Below are 20,408 nucleotides of genomic sequence, written 5' to 3'. Positions count from 1 at the left end.
TCGGTCAAGTGGTAAAAGGAAAGAAGGAAACAAAAAAGTCCAAAAATAATCAGTCAGGGTCCAGAAGGAGAGGAATCATAATGATCATGGTCGTAATGATACCGAGATGCTGAGATGCCGAAAAAGAAAACCCGAAAAGTGGCCAACAAAAGAGAGCCGGAGCCATGTAATTAGGGTGCTGCACAGTGGAACTAAATTGTGGCTGTTGCCACTGCAAAAACAGTAAATGGATTCAGATACAAAGCGGCAGCCAGAAGGCCAGAAGAAATATAGTAAGTGGTAGAGAAGAGAAGCGGACAAAACGGTAGCTGCCTCATAGGGCGAGCGAATTGTTATGCTAGTCGTCGACTTCCCCCATCAACAACTGTTGCTCTTGCTGCCGCCGTGGCTGCACTTAGAAAATAATATTGCCCTGAAATGAGTCAAATATAAATTATATTACAAGTTTGTGATTAAAAAATATGTGTTATTAATATACAAATCAATAATAGCACTTGAGATTAGAAAGATGTTTGTATTAAATTTAGATTTTAAAAGATGTATAAATACACAAATTTAAAAAAAAATGTTTTCTTTTAAGGCCTCTTGCAGCTATAGCTCTAACTATTTATATATATATATATATATATATATATATATATATATATATATATATATATATATATATATATATTTTAGCTCCTAGTTTTAACTATAAGTTAGCATTGTATAAATAAATAAATAAAGTATACAACTTATACATTTACAAAAGTATCCACAAATTTAAAGACTTTAATCTATAGCTTTAAATAAATAAATGCAAACCCATATATCATATAAATTGTGTGTTGGAAGATAAACTATATATACAAAAAATATTAATAGATAAATTATTAATAATCATAAAAATAATGGAACATAAAGATCTTCGTAATAAATATAAATTTTCAAATTTAAACTTGATATTTGTTTCATGTATTAAAACATGATTTTATAAGCATGAATAGCTCGCTCATATTTACCCAAAAACAAATGGAGTTAACCTTACCTTGCATCTGCAATAATATCCACATTTTTACAGACTTAACAATGATTTTTCGAAGTGAGCCGCAGTTAATGTTGTATCCCTCCTTGCATATTTTGCATCGCTTTACGATTTTCAAATAAGTTACTTGAAATTTGTGTAAAACATGTGGCCAACTGCGAGTTCAGCTGGTAGTTTGAGCTAGAGGGCCAAAAGCAACAGGTTCATTGATCGCATTCGAAATGCTTCGTTGGCCTCAGCAGGTAGCTGGTGTTTTTTGTTTGGGCTGGGCCTGGATTGAATCCAATTCCGAATCGGATCGTTGAGTCAAATTAATGATGTTTAGATGCATTTCAATGCCCCGGGCTGTCAGCAAGACACACTTTCCTCATTTGTTCTCGGTATATTCTTTATTTAATAATTAAAGCTCTTATTTAGTTTTCTTTTTCTTTTGTTTTTGTTTTTGTTTTTGCTATCTTGTTTTCCACTTACAACATAAAATGGCTCTCTCTTGTGTATATCATATAATCAATATAATGCATACATTAATTATCTAACATTTTGTTTTTTTTTTTGCGCCTCGCCGAATTGGAAATCTCTATTTAAAATATATAAAATATATATATATATCTATATATATATTTATGTTCGCTACCGTCTTCATAAAAACCAAAAAGAAGCTTCAAAATTGTTGCATCCTCACTCAATCTCGGTATTTTCACACTGACCCAAAAAAACAGGAAATCAGCATTTTAAAGATCATATCTTTATATATGACAAAGTAACTACTGGATTCCGAATTAATCTCTAGTTTATTATTGTTTGATCTACTGTGAACGTTGTGTGTGATGTGTGTTTGTGTTCCCTAAAAAATCCAACCTATCAAAAAGCTAACTAATTCTGGCTTATATCGTATAATCGCGTCTAACTAATAATCGTTTCCAATAAGGACGAAAACCGTTGTTAATTATCCACATAATGTTGTAATTTTTATTTTGTTTTTTATGGAAGCAGCTATGGAAAATGGGAAACTTATCTCGGCCCTCGATAATGACTTTTCAAACTGATCCACTCTGATAATTTCGATTCGAATTTTGGTCTCGCTTGACTAATTTTTGTTCTGTGTATTACCCTTTTATGTAAATAGACATTTATCTAAAAACCGTTTGCCTTGCCTTGCCTTGCCTGGATTTGAGCCTTTTGAATACCTAATCATATCAATTTGGATTTAGCCTAGTCGAATTCTATATACATTAGACAATCATTTTGGTCTGCTGTACGATCGTTTCTCTCACTTTTTTCGTGGCTAAATATATTTTCTATGTATATAAGTGACAAGACAACCTCACTAAACATAAGTTTTGTATATATATATATGTATATGTATGCCATTTGTTGTAAGCTATATAACAAGAATACACACCAAAAATGTTGAATCGTATTCCTCTATATATGTGTATATATTTGTGTATGTACGCTTTGTTCAAAATAGTTTTAAACCCGATTTGAATGACCGACTAAATTCCTTGGACTAAGCAATCGCCTATGCCTAAAACTAATTGGTTTGCTTGACTTAAGTTCTAAGTGTTGTTTTGTTGGTAGTACCCGTACTAGTGTCGAAAAATTAAATCTTCAAATCGTCAAATCGTCGAAAGAGTCCCGACTAATCCATCAAGTAGCTGAAACTGCGACGCTTAAGTCGGCTGCTCAGAGCCGATCTGGAGCGTGTCTTTAACCTTAGTTACCCGGACTTTATCCACCGGTCAATGGAATACTCTAGTGCGGATATCCAGCTGTGAATTAAATAGAAAGTCGAAAAGAGTTCTTGAAAATATTTGTATCACAAAATAAAATTCTAAAAAACGACTTAATTTAGATATTAATGTTTAAAAACAATAAAGACTTTGGGGAAAGTTTCATCCAGAAACCCTAACTATTTTGCATAGAAACGGCCGGACTAGATCGACTCTCCTAATGATGCTGATCAAAAATATATAGTTTATAAAGACACGTACCGCTTCTTATCCATTTCGCTTTCGGTGCAGAAAAAATAGTGACGCAATTTCGTTTCTGGTGGTATTATCTCGAACGAGTTCTTCTTGCCGGATGCATTGGCGGACATTGAGGCCACTTTGTAGCCGTGCAGGCAGGCCATGCCTGAGTAGAGAAATTGAAATTGAATTAATTGCTGGCCAGTCAGTCACCTGTTTCTTTTATCAATCCGTCTGCCGTTCGAGTTGACTCACCGAATGCACTCTTGCTATTTGCATCTTGGTAAAAATAGAGGCAGGCATCCTTAAGAACGCAATAGCGTTTCGACCATCCGCACCACCTTGAGCCCAATTTGAGTAGGTATCCAAAGCAGTCGGGCCTCTGAATGTTGGTGGGACTCTGGTACAGGCACCTCGCGCTATAAGGGAAGTGATGTGAGAGAATGGATCACTAGAATAGTCGAAAAGGTCTCCAAGATCAATGAACCCCCACCTTTTGTCCAGCCACTGGTTGTCCTGCGAGGCCGCCTGCCGCAGGAGTTGGAGCCACCGGTTGGCCAGCTCATCGGAGTCGGCAGCCACGTACATGGGAATACCCTCCCCGGCATCCACTTTGAAGGCAAACGGCTTGCCCACATCCACAGGACACAGGTCCACCGTGTGCTTGGCCATTATCATGGCACCAACGGGTTGCGAGTCCTGCAAAATTTGGAAATCACAATATAAATGTCAGATAGCTATAGAAATAAGTGATGCACACATAATAAAATATATTAAGAAACAAAAATAAATTCATAATCTTTCAGCACATCCAATTCAATAGTTTCAATTTAGTTTTAAATCATCAAAAACCATTATTATTTCGAAAGAAATTTAAAGCACATGTAAGTGTTTACCTATTAATTCAAATAAAAATCTCCTTAAATTAATTTTTTTTAGCAATTTCTAAATAAATCAAGAAAAGTAGATCAGAAAATATATTAAGAAACAATAATAAATTATCAAATTCAACGTCCTTATATAAAATTGGTTTAGAATAAATCCAATGGTTAAAATGATTAGGTATTTTAAAACTCAAAACTTTATAAAGTCATGATCATAAGCAAAGAATCATTTAAAACAAAACTGCTTAAATATAATTTCATATTAAACTCTTTTTATGTATAATTATGCGAATTTAAAAATCAAATACATTTGGATTTGCTCTTCTCTACAAATTGCATATAAATCAGATAAATTCGTAGGCAAAAATATTAAAAATCTCATCAAGCCATTTAAAATATAAGTTTGAAATGACTCGTATTTACAGAACCTGGTATATATTAAATACAATTTAGTTAACCAAAATTCTAACTAACATCGCTAGTTTTGGGAATGTGAATACAAATTCAAGTCATACAAATGCCTACTCACATCTTCTGTTTTGTAGTAGTAGAGGCAGTTATCGGGTCTCAGGGAGAACCATCGTCGCACCCATTTCTTGGAATTCGGTGCTCCTTTGGCCTGTCCACTCTGCCGCCACAAATATCCACTGAAGATGGGTTGACTTGGCGGCTCCAGTTGTTCGTGCATCAGCACTCCAATGGTCCGTGCCACCTGCAGTTCCAGCTTTTCGCAGCCATCGTGCGCGATTTTGACCACCTCGGTGTGGTGCTTGTCCAGAACCTGAACCCCGTTCACCGAGATGATGATGTCTCCCACCTCCAGGCCGGAACTCTCCGCCGGAGTCTCCGGCTCGATGGCAGCCACTACCACGGGCTTGGATCCATGAATGCGGAAGCCAAATTCACCGGAATCGCTCTTGACCACCACAGTTTTATCCACGCCTAAAAGAGGAATATATGTTAGAATTTTGTGGAGTTTTATAAAAAAGAGTGTTGTGCATAATTTACATAGCTAACACAACAAAAATTTTGTTAATATTTGAATTTGAACCAAAACTTTAAAAAACTATTGTTAGTTCCATATTAAAATACAATTATTTTGAAAATAAGCTAATAGCATTTTTTAAATTTTTTTTAAAGACAATCAAATAAAAATACAAAAATTTCCCATACTTTTTCTCAAGTGTAGACATGGGAAATTATTAATAGAGAGACGAGAGATTTAAAAGATTTGTGTTATTTTATTTCCGGATTTCGTCCGGACATCATTTACCATGTGCACCGTTGCTAAGTGTGGATATCACAAATGTTTCGCGTGCCCAAACTAAGAGCATCAATTTCAAGACTTCCTCCAACTTTCGTCGAATTGAATCCGGCGTGGAATTGGACGCTATTAATTCTGTGTAGTTATATGCAAAAATAAAAAAAAATAAAACCCTTAACGGAGACGTTTGATTTTTTTGTTGTTTACCCACCAATCATTTGGCCTGAGTATTGTGTAAACACCACGTAAATATTCCCAAAACTTTTCGCACTTATTTCTTTACATTTGGCTTTAAACCGAAGTACCGAACGGAACGCGTTGCGGATTTTTTATGGTCGGCACACAACAAAGCACGCACCTCAACTATTCTCGAATATAGAGCCAAAAAACTATGGGTTGTTTTTTTATTTCGGTTCTGTCTGATGGTTCCTACATACATATCTACTATGTATGCCAAGTGCCGGTCATGAAAACTCGGAGCGCCATGCCATTTGTTATCTCAAAAATTCTCCCAATTTTCTCTCAATCTCTCTCTGTGTTTCTTATTAGAAAAGCACGCACGTTGTGCCAAAATTAGAATATTGTTTGGGTGTTCGAACAGGGTGTTTTTTTTTTTCAATTTATTTTGGACTTACGAAAGCTGTTGTGTTTCTGGCGATGATACATTTCCAGGGTGCAACGCCGCTGGACGAGACGATGCAGGATCACTTGATATTTGGCATGGAAGCCCTTTTCGGACTCCGTGGAAGCTCGACGTTCCCTGGAACGATCTATAAAAAAGGAAATAGAATTTATAAAAATGTAAACTATGGACTCACAAGTAAGTAAAAGCAAAAAAATTTTAAGGACAATATAAATAATTATTTCATACTCAATTTTCATCTATTGCGGCATTTAGTAGTTTTAAATATGCAAATTTAATTTGACTATTTTTAGAAAAAAATTACATATATAAGTGAAAATGAAATTTGAATTGAAACCATGTTAAACTCAAATTTATTGCATTTTAAACAAATAGAATTTTAAATAAATCAGTCAAAGCTTTTATTTTGTCACTAATACATAGTAAATTTGTACTTTTCAAATCATAATAACGCATTAGCTACTCCACACATGTCTCTTGGCAGATCGCTTTCGTTGCAAATTTTCGGACTAACTTCTTACATGGATCTTTGAGTTTATAACATTGGTTTCTGTTTTCATCAAAATAATAAAATTTAGGAACTGGAAAAACATTCATTATACAGCTATTAATCTTTACCTTTGGACCGCAAACAGCTAAAAAAATGATTATTGATTATTAGCCTAAAACATTTTTGTGTCGCTTAAAACTTACGATCTTTCAGACCCACAACATGCTCAAAAAATAATACGAAAATAATAGAAAGTACTGTTTTCATCTTTTAGTTTTGCTACCAAATGCAGTTAACATTTGCATTTTTTCATTCTTTTCCATTTCTCTTTTTTCAGTAACCACTGTGTCAAATAAAATTTGTCTTGGAAAATTTTTGGTTTAGTTTAAATGCCAATTTTTATAGAAGTAAAAACATTTATGATATGGCATATTAATTTAAATAACAAGAAGTGCTGGTCTTGCTCATAAAAAGTGCACAAGTATTACGGTCTAATTTTAAATAAACAGTAAATGTCTTGCATTTGCATAGAAAATAAAACCTTAGTTCTCAAAAACGAATTCCACGTCATAAGTAATGCTTTTTCACTCACCGAAGCACTGATGGTCCAGCTGAGTCCACAAGTCATCATCGGTAAGACGTGTGTAGCGACCTGCGTCGTAGTGACCCTTATAGATGATGTGCTGGCTCTGCTCAGTGTTGATATCAGGAAGGACACAAGGACTCGAGCCAGCAGGACGCAAGACTGGGGTATTGGGCAAACTGGGAGCACGGCCACGCTCCTCGCTCTGCAAAATAATATAAGCCATTAATATCAAAAGCTACACCTCAATAAAACAAACTATTATAATAATAATTAGATTAGTAACACTAGTTACAGAAATAAAAGTTGGATTTTCCTGTGCAGTTGGATTTTAAAAATGACAAGCATTTATTTAGTATTTTTTTTTTAAATGTTGTTTACCTGTTGTTATGAACGATTCACTTTTATCACTAGTTCATAACTTACTAATAACTTACATAACTATGAATATAACGTTATTTAACTTTTCAGCACTATTTAGATTGTTTTAAAGCTCGACAAAATTTTGAAAAAATTGCTCTAACTTAAGATCTGACACCATATAAGCTTTTTTTAACAAATATATATTTTTTTTATTTTTTACCGAAGCCCACTAGCTATTACCGGAAAATCAAACTTAAAGCTTTGAATAATTTTGTCGATTTAAAATTTGGATATTATTATATTTGGATGGCTTACGTAAATCTCTTTAGATTTAGATATTACCTTTGCCCTGATGTTCTCCTGCCTGGTTTTGTAGTGTCTGCCCCGTTCGCCGTGATATCGTTCCTCGGACCGGAATCGCTTGTCCATCTTTTTGTACAAACGCTGGGTGGTCTTGGTGGTCACTGGGGAGTCGGCAAAGTCCGACGGTGGCTTAACGATGTCCTGTTCGATGTAGGGTATCGATTCAACCGAGTCCCCAGCCAGTTCGCTAATGGTGTTGCTCTGCTGCTTGCCCTCCATTTCCTTGCCACAATGGAGGCAGTGACTTTGCTCGCCACTGGCCGCATTTCCATCGGCTTCGCTGTAGAACACTGAATCCGAGCCTGGTGACACGGACCGTAGGGACTCTATGGACTTGGCTTTGAGTTGAAAGGTGTCCGAAGTGGATTTCGATTGAGTGCTGCTTATTGTGGGCAGTTTGGGCGAGAGCAGGGATGTGGGCGTAGCACAACTGTGTGGTTTCTTTACTGTCAATGGGATAACTACTGCTTCATGTTGTGTGGTCACCAAAGACTCCGATGCTGTCACCTTCGATGCTGATGAAGGCACACTGATAAAAAAATGGAATAGTAAAAGTTAATATCTGGTTATAAAATTATATTTCATTTTGAAATTAAATATAAAATAATAATATTAAAAACAATACATATTAAATGGCATAATCTAATATTCAAACATTTAAAGTCATATGAAAAATTTTTGAATATAAAATACTGGATTTACTACTTTTTTTTACCTGTGTAATGATATTGAGGTTGTAGTGGTAGATGTCCCTGCTAAGGCGCCACTTGTTGTCCCTGGTTGGGCGCCACTTGTTGCCCCTGCTTGGGCGCAACTTGACATGCTGGCATCTAGCAGCAACTCTGTGTCGCCGCTGCCGCTGCTCAGGCCAAAAATGGTGGGCGTGGCGCGACTCCTTCGCCCCGCTGCCGCCGCCAGGACATCCTCCCGTGAACTTTTCCTCAACTGTCGTCGAATCTTGGGTCGAAAGCGTTTCATCTTGCTGGGACTGCTGCCATTGTCCATGGATCCTGGTACCTGTTGCTCTGGTGAGGTGACCTTGCTCGATGATCCTGTGGGCTTTTTAATGGGACTGGTCAGGGCACGCATATTCTCCTTTTCAATGTCCAGTTTCATGCTAGTTTTGCGCCGCTTCCTTTCGTCTTCCTGTCGAATTCTCCGGGCTTTGCTTCGCATGCCCTGCTCTTCGTCATCGTCGTCATGGGGACTTTCGTAGTACCCTGAAGACGAGTAACGCATTTCGCTGCGCTCATCTTCTGATATTGAATCGGGCTTGGGCTTAACTCCTGGCGGCACACTACTTTCCGCCGTACTGACTTTCATTTGAGCTGAACCCAAGCTGACCACCGTTTGTGTTTGACTTTCTTTGGCTGGAGATTTAATGGCTGCTCCGGAGACGGGACAACTTCCCGAAGAGGTGGTGCTACTGATGGAGTGCGATCGCGATTTCCTGGTCAACTCAGCCACCGAACCAATGGGTGACTTGAGTTGGGATTTGGTCAAAGTGGCCTGCTTATCCCTCTCCTTTTCGTCATGTTGCAGTAGTTCCTCCCTCATGGAGTACAGCGAACTGGCGCTTTCGAAGGAACTTCCGGCATGTGTCTTCTCCAACTGCGAACTTTGTGTGGAAACTGTGAAATAAGAAGGGGTTTTAAACCAATTATTAAAGCTGTTTTTAAGCAAAGTTCTTGAGTACAGCTAAAGCATTGCGGGCAAGGCATCATAATCATCAGGCATCAACAACATTAAAACTAGGGAGGAGAGAGATAGACTTAGACAGACAAAGTTGAGGTGTGGCAGATGAGTCTACAATCTATAAGCTATATAGGCTGTATAACACTAGGGCAGTAAGCATGGTGGCGGTGAGAGTACATGGTGGTGGATTGGTGGTGGCCACAAAAACACATTTCGATTCGATTTGGTGGTAACACTCATTCATGGATCAAGATTATTAGGTATGTTCTACACACTGACACAGACACAGGAACAGGAACAGGAACACACACAGCACGAGTACGAGTACGAATCGGAGGGCCCAAACCTGGCACTTGTGTGGTCGACGATGAACTGGTCGTTGTCGGCGGTGTCTTAATACCTGGCGTTCGTTTCGAGGTGTCCGTGCAGGTGGCATACTCATCTGTATTCGTACTGCACTCCGATATGTCCGCACTCCGGACGTAATCAGCGACGCCCATTGGCAGGAACGAGGCATCCGAGTGTCTGTGAGAGAGTTTAAAATACATTACTTATTCTTGGTTTGTCAAGACAAGTAAAAAGTTTAATTTTATGATTTTACATACAACTTTGTTAGCATGTCTTTCAATTAAATGTTAAATTTTCAAACATATTAAATATCAATATATTGAGTATTTGTAATAATATACTCTTTTAATGTTAGTCTTTTTTCAAGTTGATAATTTAACACAGATTTAAATGTGTTTTAAAAATTAACTGTATAGCTAAAAAGTTATTATACATAAATAAGTCCTTTTAAAATTCTGGTAAAAAAAAGTAAAAGTCATGATTTGATAATCATATCGAAGGGATAAAAAAAGTTTGCTTTTCCTTAGTAAATTATAAAGCATACTTTTGGGCAAAAGATAAAATATCTATCACCTTATAAGTACGCCCCTCCCCATTGACAATTTTAGTAACCTTTGTTTGGCAGCTCCGCCTTTAGACATGAGCTGTCGGGCATCCGGAACCGATCCCCTGGCCACCATGCTCCTCTTGGGAAGAGGTGAGCATATAGAGCTGTCCAGTATCTGATTCGATGATGGGGTCACAGCTATGGCTGGTGGCGGCATTAGAGGTTGAGTGGAAGTAGGCCTCGATGCGGTTGGTGTGGGGGTCTTGATGATCTTCGGCAGTGTTTGTAGGCCATAGGTGGGGCTCTAAAAGGGTCATTTTAGTTAAATTACTTTATAATATATAGTTCATAGAGTCAAAACAATAGCAGTTACAATCTAAAATAATCTTTCAGGCAAAGGACAACATTTCTAGTAATTTATTAAAATGCTTCCTTAGCAACACATAATATGAGGCTTATATATTTTTTAAGGAACATTTAAGATGTTAATAATTCTCTAAATTTTTTTTAAGAATTAAAGAAAATAATTATATATCCTCGTGTGTCTGCACTTTCTTTTGAAGTAAAAATGTTTTTGTTAGCTGATCTATTTTCTAAAACAGAAATCTTAAAACAATGTTTTATCAATATTTCTTCTTTCTTCAATCTTTTCTTGTAATATATAAAAATTGTTTTTCAAATCTGCTTGTAAAATATTTTTGCTCTTTCCATAAGCTAAAAAACTACTATTATTTTGACCGCAACTGTGTACCCACTTGTTCTTCAAAATCCAGGGCATCGGTGTCCACCGAACTTCTTTGCTGGTGCTGCAGCAGTAGATTCTTCCTTTTCGACGAGGGAGTCAATAGCAAATTGGAGCTATACGATGCATCGGATATGTCGCGCTGTTCAGCCGTCAAGACAGTGACCTGCGACTCGTTCCAAATGCCATCGGAATGATCGCGTGTGTTGTCGTTGGCCAGCGAGTCCGAGGATGGATAGGTTGAGACATTGGCCAGCAGTTCGTCGCGGCAAGGACTCGCTGGAGTGGATGGCAATCGCAGGCCAGGAGTGGGAGTTCCCGCAGTCTTGGCCTCATAGTCATCATCCAGGCTCACAGAACGCTTGCGGAACTGAGACCTCTTGTCTTGAATATCCCCCAGTTGCGGTTGCGACTCCACGCGGCAATTACAGGGTGTTATATTCTCGTAGAGCGGCTCCTCATCCTCCTGATGATCTGTCTCCAGTTTCTGCTCATCCTCATCGATTTCCTCCTCGACGTCTTCCTCTTCGGGTTCAGAAACCTCATCCTCATCATCCTCCTCATCACTGGGCTCCAAATCCACTTTTCTAACCTCAACTTCGACCGATTTCAGTTTTGGCAAAGTTAAAGCTGCTGCCTGGGCCATTCTTTGTTGCTGCATTTTTCTCATCGCAATTTCGGCCTTATGTTGCTTCCTGTGCTTCAGTTGCAATTTGGGACTTGGCTTTGGCGAAACGTGTGGCTTGAAATCTATAAATATTTCCTGCTCATCTCGATCTCGGACCGCAGGTGCACTGATAGAAAAATTGAATAATAAAATAAATATCCAGCTATTGAAACGATAATTTTAAATATCAATGCGATAATATTCAAATTTAAATTGTTGATTACAATGGATTAATCGATATGGAAAATATTAGATCTAAAATAGTTCCTAGTTGATTAAAATGCATTTAAATATTTAATCATTATATATATTTAAATGCATGTTTAACGCTTGATTTAATATTTAAATATTTTAATTAAAGTGAAAAGTATTGAAAATAGTTCTTATTTGATTTAAATGTATTTTATTTATATATATGATTTAATCTTAGATTCAATTCAATTTAGATATTGAAATTAATTCATTAAATAGTCAAAATAAAAACTTATAAAAAAGTGTAATATATAAAATACCTAAAATAGCTCTAATTGATAGAAATCAAAGCAAAAAATATTTTAATTGGGTACAAAATATGTGTGTATACTTTTTTTTTACCTGTGTGGCTCATCCGGAAAACAGCTGACCTTGTCGCGCCTTCGAAAGGATGTTCTCGGCCCAAAGCCATCGATGAGCTTCTCGGTTTGCCCATAGACCGGCATGGATTGGCGTCTCAAGTCATCGCGACGAAATGGTGAGTCAATCATTTGGGGCAACATGGACATTCGGCGATGTTGGGCAGCCTGTTCCATGCAGACCTCCGAACTATAACTCTCCGTTTCGTGGGGATGATCCTCCTCCTCCTCGTAGTACTCCTCCACATCCACATCCACATCAACATCCACATCGTCGTCGTTCTTGCAGTACTCACTTGGTGGCGGCAATAAGTGGGATTGGCTAAAGTCGAGGGGCACATTGTCGGCCATGAGTTCCGAGCCCTCTGTAATGTGTCGCCTGGGCAGACTATTCGAGAAGTAATCCGTATGCGAGGTGCACGTTCGTCGAGGCAAACTATTGCTCTCGTAGTCGAAACTTTCATTCAGAGCCACTGCAGCGGCATTCACATTCACATACTCCACATTCTGTTCGGAGGGCGAAGGTCGAGTCCTGCTCAGGTGCTCCATTCCCAGGCCATAGCTATGGGCATCCAGCAGAGGTGGCGGCGGTTTGTAGTACATGATGTTGTTCTGGGCATCCGAGAGGGTCTGCAATGGCACCACATCCTGCGACTGGGTGCGGTAGATGATCTCGTGGGGGTAAATCGAGCTGTGGATGGAGTGATCATCAAATATTACTCTTTGGTCGAACGATTAATATTTTTTTTTTTCAATTTAAAAATTAAAATAATTTAAATGTTAATTTTAATAGAGATTCAAGAATAGCTAAAATATATAGTTATTTAAATTAAAAAATATTAAAATAAATAAATTAAAAATACAAATAGGAATCAGATTATATCATTTTAAAATTATGAATCAAATAAAACCTACCCCTGTTGATAGTGATGTGATGGCACCTCCTTGCCATTGGGTATTTCGGAAAGGCTTTTCGTTAGTTTCTTGCCATTCTGGAGGCCATTGGTTTGAGCCCCCTGGGAAACCACCTTAATGCGATGCGGTATCCGAGGACTTAAGGCCAGAACTTGTGTATTATAGCCAACTTGACCCTGTCGACGGGCAGCTGCATCCGTTTGAGTGGCCTGTGTCTTCATGGCATTGCGGAACTTCTTTTCCACGATGAGAACTTCGGGACTGGGCAGTGGGAGAGCCAAAGGCAGAGGCTGTGGTATTATCAGGCCAACCATGTTGTCTGAAAAATTAAATAAGTATATAATAGTTTATAATTTAAAAGTTATAGAGTACATTCAAATTATAAATACAATTAATTATATATGGTAGAAGTTCGGCTTCGTAATTATGAATACTTATACTTATACCTAACCTTAAACCCACTTTTTATTTGGAAGACATAATTTGGTAAGAGATACTATTGTCGAACCTGAACCTCCAATTAATTAATGATTTAATTTCTCACCTGGAATCGGTTGGTGCAGGTGGATTGGTGCATGGTGGTGCTGGCAGGGTTGCAGTTGAACTGGTGGTGGCAGCCAGGTTTTTGGCAGAGTGGAACTTTGCTGTGGCACCTGCTGCTGACTGAGGTGCGGTGGCTGGAGGGTCTCGTACATGGAACCCGTGGCAATAATCGGCTTCTTGCCCCCAATTAAACGCTCTTGACTGCGAGCTGTTTTCAATCGCCCCGAGGATCGAAACCCAGCATTCACATTGTCGAAGCTGGTGAGTGTGTGGGATCTGGCGAAGCTCACGTGCTTGGTTCTGTGGAAAACGAATTTTGTGAAAGACAATTTCTAGAGGGGATTATTCTACGAACTTACCTCACATTTCCGGCCTGTTGTTGATGATGATGTTGGTGATGAGTGGTTGGCATTGTGGCATAAGTGGGGCAGTGATACGAGCTGTGGAGTAAGCACATTAGCAGAATGTTAACCAAGTTCCCCTAGCTAGATTTTTAGTTAACACACAAGCATTTTTAGTTAATTTTATTCATTTAATTTGAACTAGATTTTTTTTTTTTTGATTTTTGCTTTGGTCACGTGCAGACACATAACAATAAATAAACATTTTTAGTTTAGCGCACTTTTTTTAATAGAGTTTTTGTTCAGCTTCTTGCATATATATATATCTTATTTAAGTATTTTGTTAGATTTTAGATCACTTTACATACCAAACATTTAGATTAGCGATTTGATTGGTGTGTGATGTTGGTGGTGTAGGATTTGGTGGAGCGCAAAGCTCGACATAATAATTCCGTAGCAAAACATCCTGGTAAAAGGATTCAAGTGGTGCTGTACAACAAGTTGCCCTTTACACATTTTGATCATTTCATTTAGTATTTGGTGGGGTTTGGATTTGATTTTGGCAATATCAATTGTTAAATTTTGGTTGATTTTTACAGTCGTTTATTTTTATTTTTTTTTTTTTTTGGTTTTTGAGGAGAGAAGGACAGGTGGATGAATAACGAAAAAGTATTTTTATACAGCATTTCTAGTAGGGTGTTTATCAGTGGTTTTTCGAGTGGTTGACAAAAACTTGTTTGGAGGCAAAAAGCGGCATAATGCAAATGGATGATTCGGAAAGTGGAAAGTTTCGGGCAAGCATTGCGAGCGTTTTTCATATATAGTACATACAAGACAATATATATATAGTGTATATATATTGGGAGAGTCGGGGTATTTAGTGAGCGACAGAGAGTTAGTGACTACAGAAAGTGCGACAGTAAAGCATGATCTAAGCGACAGTTGGCATAGCATTTTACGGTTTTTAATTTGGGTTTTTTTTTTTTTGGTTCTTGGTTATCTGTTTCTGTATTATGGATCTGTAATATCGAACAGGCACTTCATACCTGTGGTCCGATTGGTAGTCGGCGTTGTTGTTAGTCATCTGCTGCTGCTGACCAATCCAGGTGTAACGACCACCCAGATCCGCTTCACCCGATTTACCAGTGCTCAAAATCGAAGCCGGCTGACGGCGAAAATAGGAACTTTCCAATTCGTGTGTGTCTGTGTAGTTGTTTTGGTAGCTACAAAAATGGGTTGATACGAAATTATTATTAATAACGGAGTATAAATTTTGAACAATTGTGGATGAAATTAATTATAGGAGAGTTCTGTGGATGTCTTTGGTACACTTAAATTTTTTTTCACATTATTCAGAAATCACTAAAGCTTTTAATAGTTTTTAAAAGGAGCATAAATCAAATTTAGTTTGAAGTATTTTTTATAAATATTCGAAAAAAAGGTTTAATCTGTGGGTATAAATATATTTTTGTACCTTTAGAATTTTGCCCAATTTTTTAATGGATATACATAGTTTTAATGGACCCTCAAAAAATAGATAAATACGAACTTAGAGTCTAATATATAAAAACGTAGGATAAAATAATTAATAAATATGCGAAGGTGTCACACTCCTTAATAAAAGGCTCAATCTTTAGACATCAATATATCTGTGGTAACCTAAGAAATTTGTCCTTTTTTTTGAGATCACTTTAATTTGGATGGATATAACTGTGACATTTATGTAAACATTTCCAGAGCTCGATTAAAAATTAGATATTTGTTTTCATTACAATATCTACCCACCGTGGATATTTCTCAAACGGAGCATAGGCGGCCAGATTCTCATCGGAGGGCACTCGACGACCGACACAACCGCCCAAAAAACTGCCCGATTGCGTTTGTCCACGACGCGAAAGGCAGCCAAAAAATCTTTCCCGCCTAGGACGCTGCTCTATGCTATGCAGCTGGCGATCTGTGAGGCAGTACTTTAAAAATATTCAAGTCAATTTAAACATAGATATTTAATATCATAATTTTATTTACCTGTTCCCTAATATCTCCGCGTGAGTAGACTGAAGTGCGAGGCTGTAGCTCCGAAGAGAGAGTGTGGCGAAGTCTTCGGCGACCAGTGTGCTCGTCCTCGGAATCGTAGCTGCGATCCATGTGGCTGGAGTAAGTGGCCTAGGGATTACATTTAAAAAAAATTAATAATATATTAATGTTATTAAATTGGAATTTATGGCAAATTTTCAAATATTTAGTTTACAAAAGCCTTTAAAATGTATATTGCTTTTAACGAACAACCTGTCGTATACTTAACATTGGTTTTAATAAGATGACAAGCATAAAAACATTATACAAATATTTTAAGAACATGTTATTACATTTTCGCTAAATTAAAATTTATGACAAATTAAAGAATCCTTTTTGGTGTTTTCCTCTAGAATTTGTCAACCTGTCGTATACTTAATTTTCGGTTTAGAAGAGACTCAGGTATATAAACATTATATAACTGTTAAAAAAACATAATATATCCAGAACAGTTTTAATTTTTATCAGAGCTACTAATATGTTTTAAAATTAGTTTTTGTCGTTTTCATTTTTGTATTCATATATTGCGTATACGACTTGTTGGCACTAACTCAGCTTATTTTCTAATAATATTTTTTGTGATAAGTAAATTGCATAAGAAAATGTATATCTTTCATAAAATTATTTATGCGTGAATTTTTTTTCTTATTTTAGTTTCTTTAAGAAAACCTACTTATTTCACTTTGTTTTAAAAAACGTTTTTGTATTTCCTAAGGATTTAAATTTCATAAAAATGTATTTTACCTGTCAGATTACCTTACTCTTTATCCAACTCCACTTTTCTTAGTTTTCCTTCTACTGTTGTAATAGTTTTATTACTCCCCTTTTTTCCCTGACTAATCCTGTTTAATCCCTTAATTTCTCTTCTAGTTTCTGCTGTGCTATCTTAAGCCCCCTAATTTCTCCAGCCACTTGCATGCTGAGCTGTCTTTTCCTGCCATCTAGATTTCAACCAAAATAATTGTGTCAATCATACGGGGTGACAGCATCTGCTTCCCTGAATTTTCCCGGCCTGACAGAAATTAATTTCACTCGCCGCACACTTTGTGGTGTTTAATGTTTTGCGTTTTTGGCCGAGGTGCTCTATGTGAGTACAAACCTTGGTGGAGACCTCAATGTTGCCCAATGACACAGCATGATGCAGACCTGTAAATGAAATGGCTGTTGTTTCATTTTGCCTTGCCAGTCGAATAAAACATGGGCGCACACATAAAAGATGTGATTATGCGTCTTAGAGCCGGGATTTCCAAGGACTCACCAGTTCCAGTCGTTGATGATGTTGACGATGCTCTGTTGTTTGTGCCACGCAAGGCAATATCCATTTTCAAACGGCAACAAAAGAAATAAAATGCAAAAGAAAAGAAAAGAAAAGAAAAGCGAAACAGGGGCAAACACACACACACACACACACGTCAACTCCTATATATATGCTGGGAAATTGTGCTCTTTTTGTTTTCGACTCTATTTTTTTCGTGTCAATTGTCTGGGTGAGGCTTTGAAATCCTTGACTTCAGCTGCTCCATGTTGACTGCTTCAATATTGATAATTAAAAAACATAATTACTACGAGTGCGGCTGTTGTAATTCGTTGTCATTTGAATCGCTTTTCCAGTTTGTATACTAATCTTTGTGGAATTATGCAAGGCAGTCAGCAATCGATATTCGCGCTGGCCAAAAAAGCGATGGAAAAGCCGTAGGAAAAACGCAAAGTCTACGTTTTTTCCACCGAATTCAATTTTTTTGGGGCCTCTTCCGCGTTTTTAATTTGCGTTCCGCTGGAGCTGGGTTTCGCTGCGGTCTTGTTAATTATTCTTAAATTCCGCTGAGTTGGCTGCTTTTCGCAGGGTCTTCCTTTCTTCCATTTTTTTTTTTTTTTTTGGCTGGGGTGTGTGTGTGTGCTCCTAACAGTTTTCACGGATTTTCCGGTCCCCAAAACACGCTCCTCACTCGATGGCGCTGATGCTGGAACTGAAACTCAGCCACTGAAACTCGCATTTTCCGACGCACCGACAAAAAGAGCGAGAGATTTTCATGCGAATTTAAGAGAGTTTGCCTGGAAGCGAGGCAAACATAAAACAGATGTTCGGCATCTGGTGCGTTTTGGGGGGTGGTTGGTGGGTTTTCCGGATTTTCGGGGGATTCTGCGACTGCAAAAGCGCAACAATGAAAATGCCTGGAAGTAGGCATGCGTTTGCGCATTAAGGCTCGACGAAAAAGGCAGCAGGACGTATGTCAACAAGGCAGACAGTCGGCCAGGACATGCCATTGCCATATCCTCATGCCTCGTCCAGCTATTATTTCAGGAGCAGAAAACGGAGGAAACAGAAGAAACAGCAGCATCGTCACGTAGCCAACGGCTAAATTTCACTTAGAACTCGTTCGAGGCGTCCACAAAAGTTGACTTCACACCGCTTCCATGTCTGGCTGTAAGGCAAAAACATGTCTAACACAATGTGCACAGCAACAAATTGAAAAGCCACTTTCATTGTAGTTGATTTGGGATTGTATTTTTTTTTAGCAATTTCTGTATACACCGAAATTTTGTTACTAAAATTCTCTATTATAAGTAAAATACCTCTTAACGAGGTAAAAATTTCTGATATCAAATTTTGGGACGAAAAATGTTATCACATTCGACTAAAAGTGAGCCAAGACCTGCTTTTATTGCAGACATTCAATTTTTAATTTATTTTGAATAAATATTTAGGAAAAATTTTAATTACAAATTACCATTTTTACAATTAATAGCTTGTAAAATAAATTAAGTTATTTTTGCTTGTATTAAATAGTTTATTCTTAATTGCAGAACATACCAAATACAAACTGTAAGACTGTTTGCTTCTTTTAAAACTAAAAAATCAAATATGTTTCCATTGACGGTTTTCGAACGAAAAAGTTGTTCAAACTAGAGTAGATTTAGCGTTTTTAGTTTGTATATAAATCATATGCTTAATACTATCCTCTAAGGATAACAAAATCAAGATAGACATGGATATTTTATTTCATTTTTGCGGAGCTCCCCCATATTATCAACTTGTACAAAGCTCTAATCGAGGCAACGAAGCTTTTATGCCCTTGCGGAAGAATTTAATTGGTTTTTGTGTGTGAGTGCCAGAGCGCTGTATTCCGGCATTAAGAGTAGTTAGGTTAATTTGCTTGAGATATCTGCCACAAAATGAAAGAACAAAGCCGGAGCTGCCACTGCAGCATTTCAACTAAATTACTACGAAGTTTCCTATGGCATACTTTTGGGGGAATTAGGGGACAGAGGTCATAACAAAATTACAACGGCTACGGCAAACCACGAATTTAGGTCTGCTTTATGGCATTAGGACACATATAAAACGTTTGAAGATTCATTTTGCGGAAGAGGAAATGTGCAAGGTAAAACTTTTTGTGGTTATTTAAGGCGGTGTTAACCTTTAAGTTATCTTCCAAATCTGTGGCACATTTTTAATGCCCTTTCAATGATTTTTTTTATTGTTAATAAAGGTAGTGAAAAATAAGGATTCACTGCTACAAGAATAATGTACTTATTCCTGAATCTTTGCTGCAAAACTCCTTAAGAATGCGAACATAATTAATGTTTTACTAATAGATTGTTTAATACTGATAGATGACAGAAACGAATCGGTATAAAGTAACAAAGTGCCATTTTTTGTTTAGCAACATAATATAAATAGGAGGCGTTGAAAGGCAATTCCCCCTCATCGTTGTTTTCTCAGTTTAAGAGCTGAGTAAACCATAACTCATATGGGGCTGACTTTGCTTAGTCAACAAGTTGACACGAGAGGTTAGCCCTTGCCCAACCAAATCTCACTCACCACATCTGTGCGAGTATATCTCCATAAGGTGGGCCAATCTTTAATCAGTTATGTAACCCGAAATGCCCAGACCGAAAAGCCCCAACCATTTCCTCAATATAGACGACGATAGTTTCCGTTGCACGGTGTTTGCTCCGAGCCCACAACTCCAAAGGCAACGAAATCATCCCCAGTTTGAGCCTATATCCCCAAAACCAAGATGTGTGTGTGTATGAGTGAGTTGGGCTACACAGTAAAGAATTGTTAGTTTTAGTTTAAAATTTTTATAATACAAATTCAAAAATTTAACATCTAATAGCGAAAATAAAAGGTGTTCTAAATGTACTTTGAATATGAACATGAGTTTCTTTGAATTATATATGCAGGGCATGAATTTAACTATTCCATTTAATTGCCATACATAATTCAATAAGTCACAGATATTAAATCAATATTATTCCCAAACAAATTTTAGCCGCTGACAACAGTTTTATATATTCCTATTCTTCAAAATGAAGATAATTTCCATTATCGTTGTTA

General features: G+C 37.4%; 1 protein-coding gene and 1 long non-coding RNA gene across 9 annotated transcripts; both read right to left on the bottom strand.

The window, feature by feature from the left end:
* Positions 1-1,392: 1,392 nt before the first annotated feature.
* On the bottom strand, positions 1,393-18,552 carry LOC128261682 (uncharacterized). Of its 8 annotated transcripts, XM_052995484.1 has the most exons (23): positions 17,325-18,537; positions 17,166-17,212; positions 16,019-16,156; positions 15,779-15,960; positions 15,040-15,216; positions 14,012-14,092; positions 13,654-13,952; positions 13,110-13,428; positions 12,178-12,885; positions 10,930-11,710; positions 10,240-10,478; positions 9,680-9,804; positions 8,300-9,215; positions 7,564-8,113; positions 6,868-7,063; positions 5,778-5,912; positions 5,354-5,431; positions 5,152-5,277; positions 4,408-4,820; positions 3,488-3,693; positions 3,250-3,413; positions 3,019-3,160; positions 1,393-2,796 (listed from the first exon to the last, which is right to left on the bottom strand). In XM_052995484.1, the coding sequence occupies exons 1-23, from the start codon at positions 17,386-17,388 to the stop codon at positions 2,745-2,747; spliced, it is 6,138 nt and encodes a 2,045-aa protein (XP_052851444.1). In that variant the 5' UTR covers positions 17,389-18,537; the 3' UTR covers positions 1,393-2,744. The 8 variants fall into 8 exon arrangements, 7 of the variants coding, with proteins under 7 accessions (XP_052851444.1, XP_052851438.1, XP_052851437.1 ...); XM_052995478.1 differs by lacking the exons at positions 5,152-5,277; positions 5,354-5,431 and adding an exon at positions 14,362-14,499; XM_052995477.1 differs by lacking the exons at positions 5,152-5,277; positions 5,354-5,431 and adding an exon at positions 14,362-14,499 and having other exon boundaries at positions 9,626-9,804; positions 17,325-18,536.
* Positions 6,198-6,548, bottom strand: LOC128261683 (uncharacterized). Its single transcript, XR_008268272.1, has 3 exons — positions 6,479-6,548; positions 6,404-6,420; positions 6,198-6,335 (listed from the first exon to the last, which is right to left on the bottom strand). It is a non-coding gene; the product is annotated as an uncharacterized LOC128261683 (long non-coding RNA).
* Positions 18,553-20,408: the final 1,856 nt, after the last annotated feature.

The sequence above is a fragment of the Drosophila gunungcola genome, unplaced genomic scaffold, assembly GCF_025200985.1.
Source record: "Drosophila gunungcola strain Sukarami unplaced genomic scaffold, Dgunungcola_SK_2 000001F, whole genome shotgun sequence".
Lineage (NCBI taxonomy): Eukaryota > Metazoa > Arthropoda > Insecta > Diptera > Drosophilidae > Drosophila > Drosophila gunungcola.
The sequence above is the reverse complement of the archived record's forward strand: the minus strand, read 5'-3'. Positions and strand labels throughout refer to the sequence as shown.

Bases quoted from the DNA above. Each gene is read 5' to 3' on its own strand.
- LOC128261682 (XM_052995484.1), bottom strand. From the start codon at position 17,388: ATGGATATTGCCTTGCGTGGCACAAACAACAGAGCATCGTCAACATCA. The intron at 13,429-13,653 runs GTGAGAAATTAA...TTAATTTTTCAG, and splicing joins CCTGCACCAACCGATTCCAG to ACAACATGGTTGGCCTGATA. The intron at 3,161-3,249 runs GTGAGTCAACTC...TTCTCTACTCAG, and splicing joins AAATAGCAAGAGTGCATTCG to GCATGGCCTGCCTGCACGGC.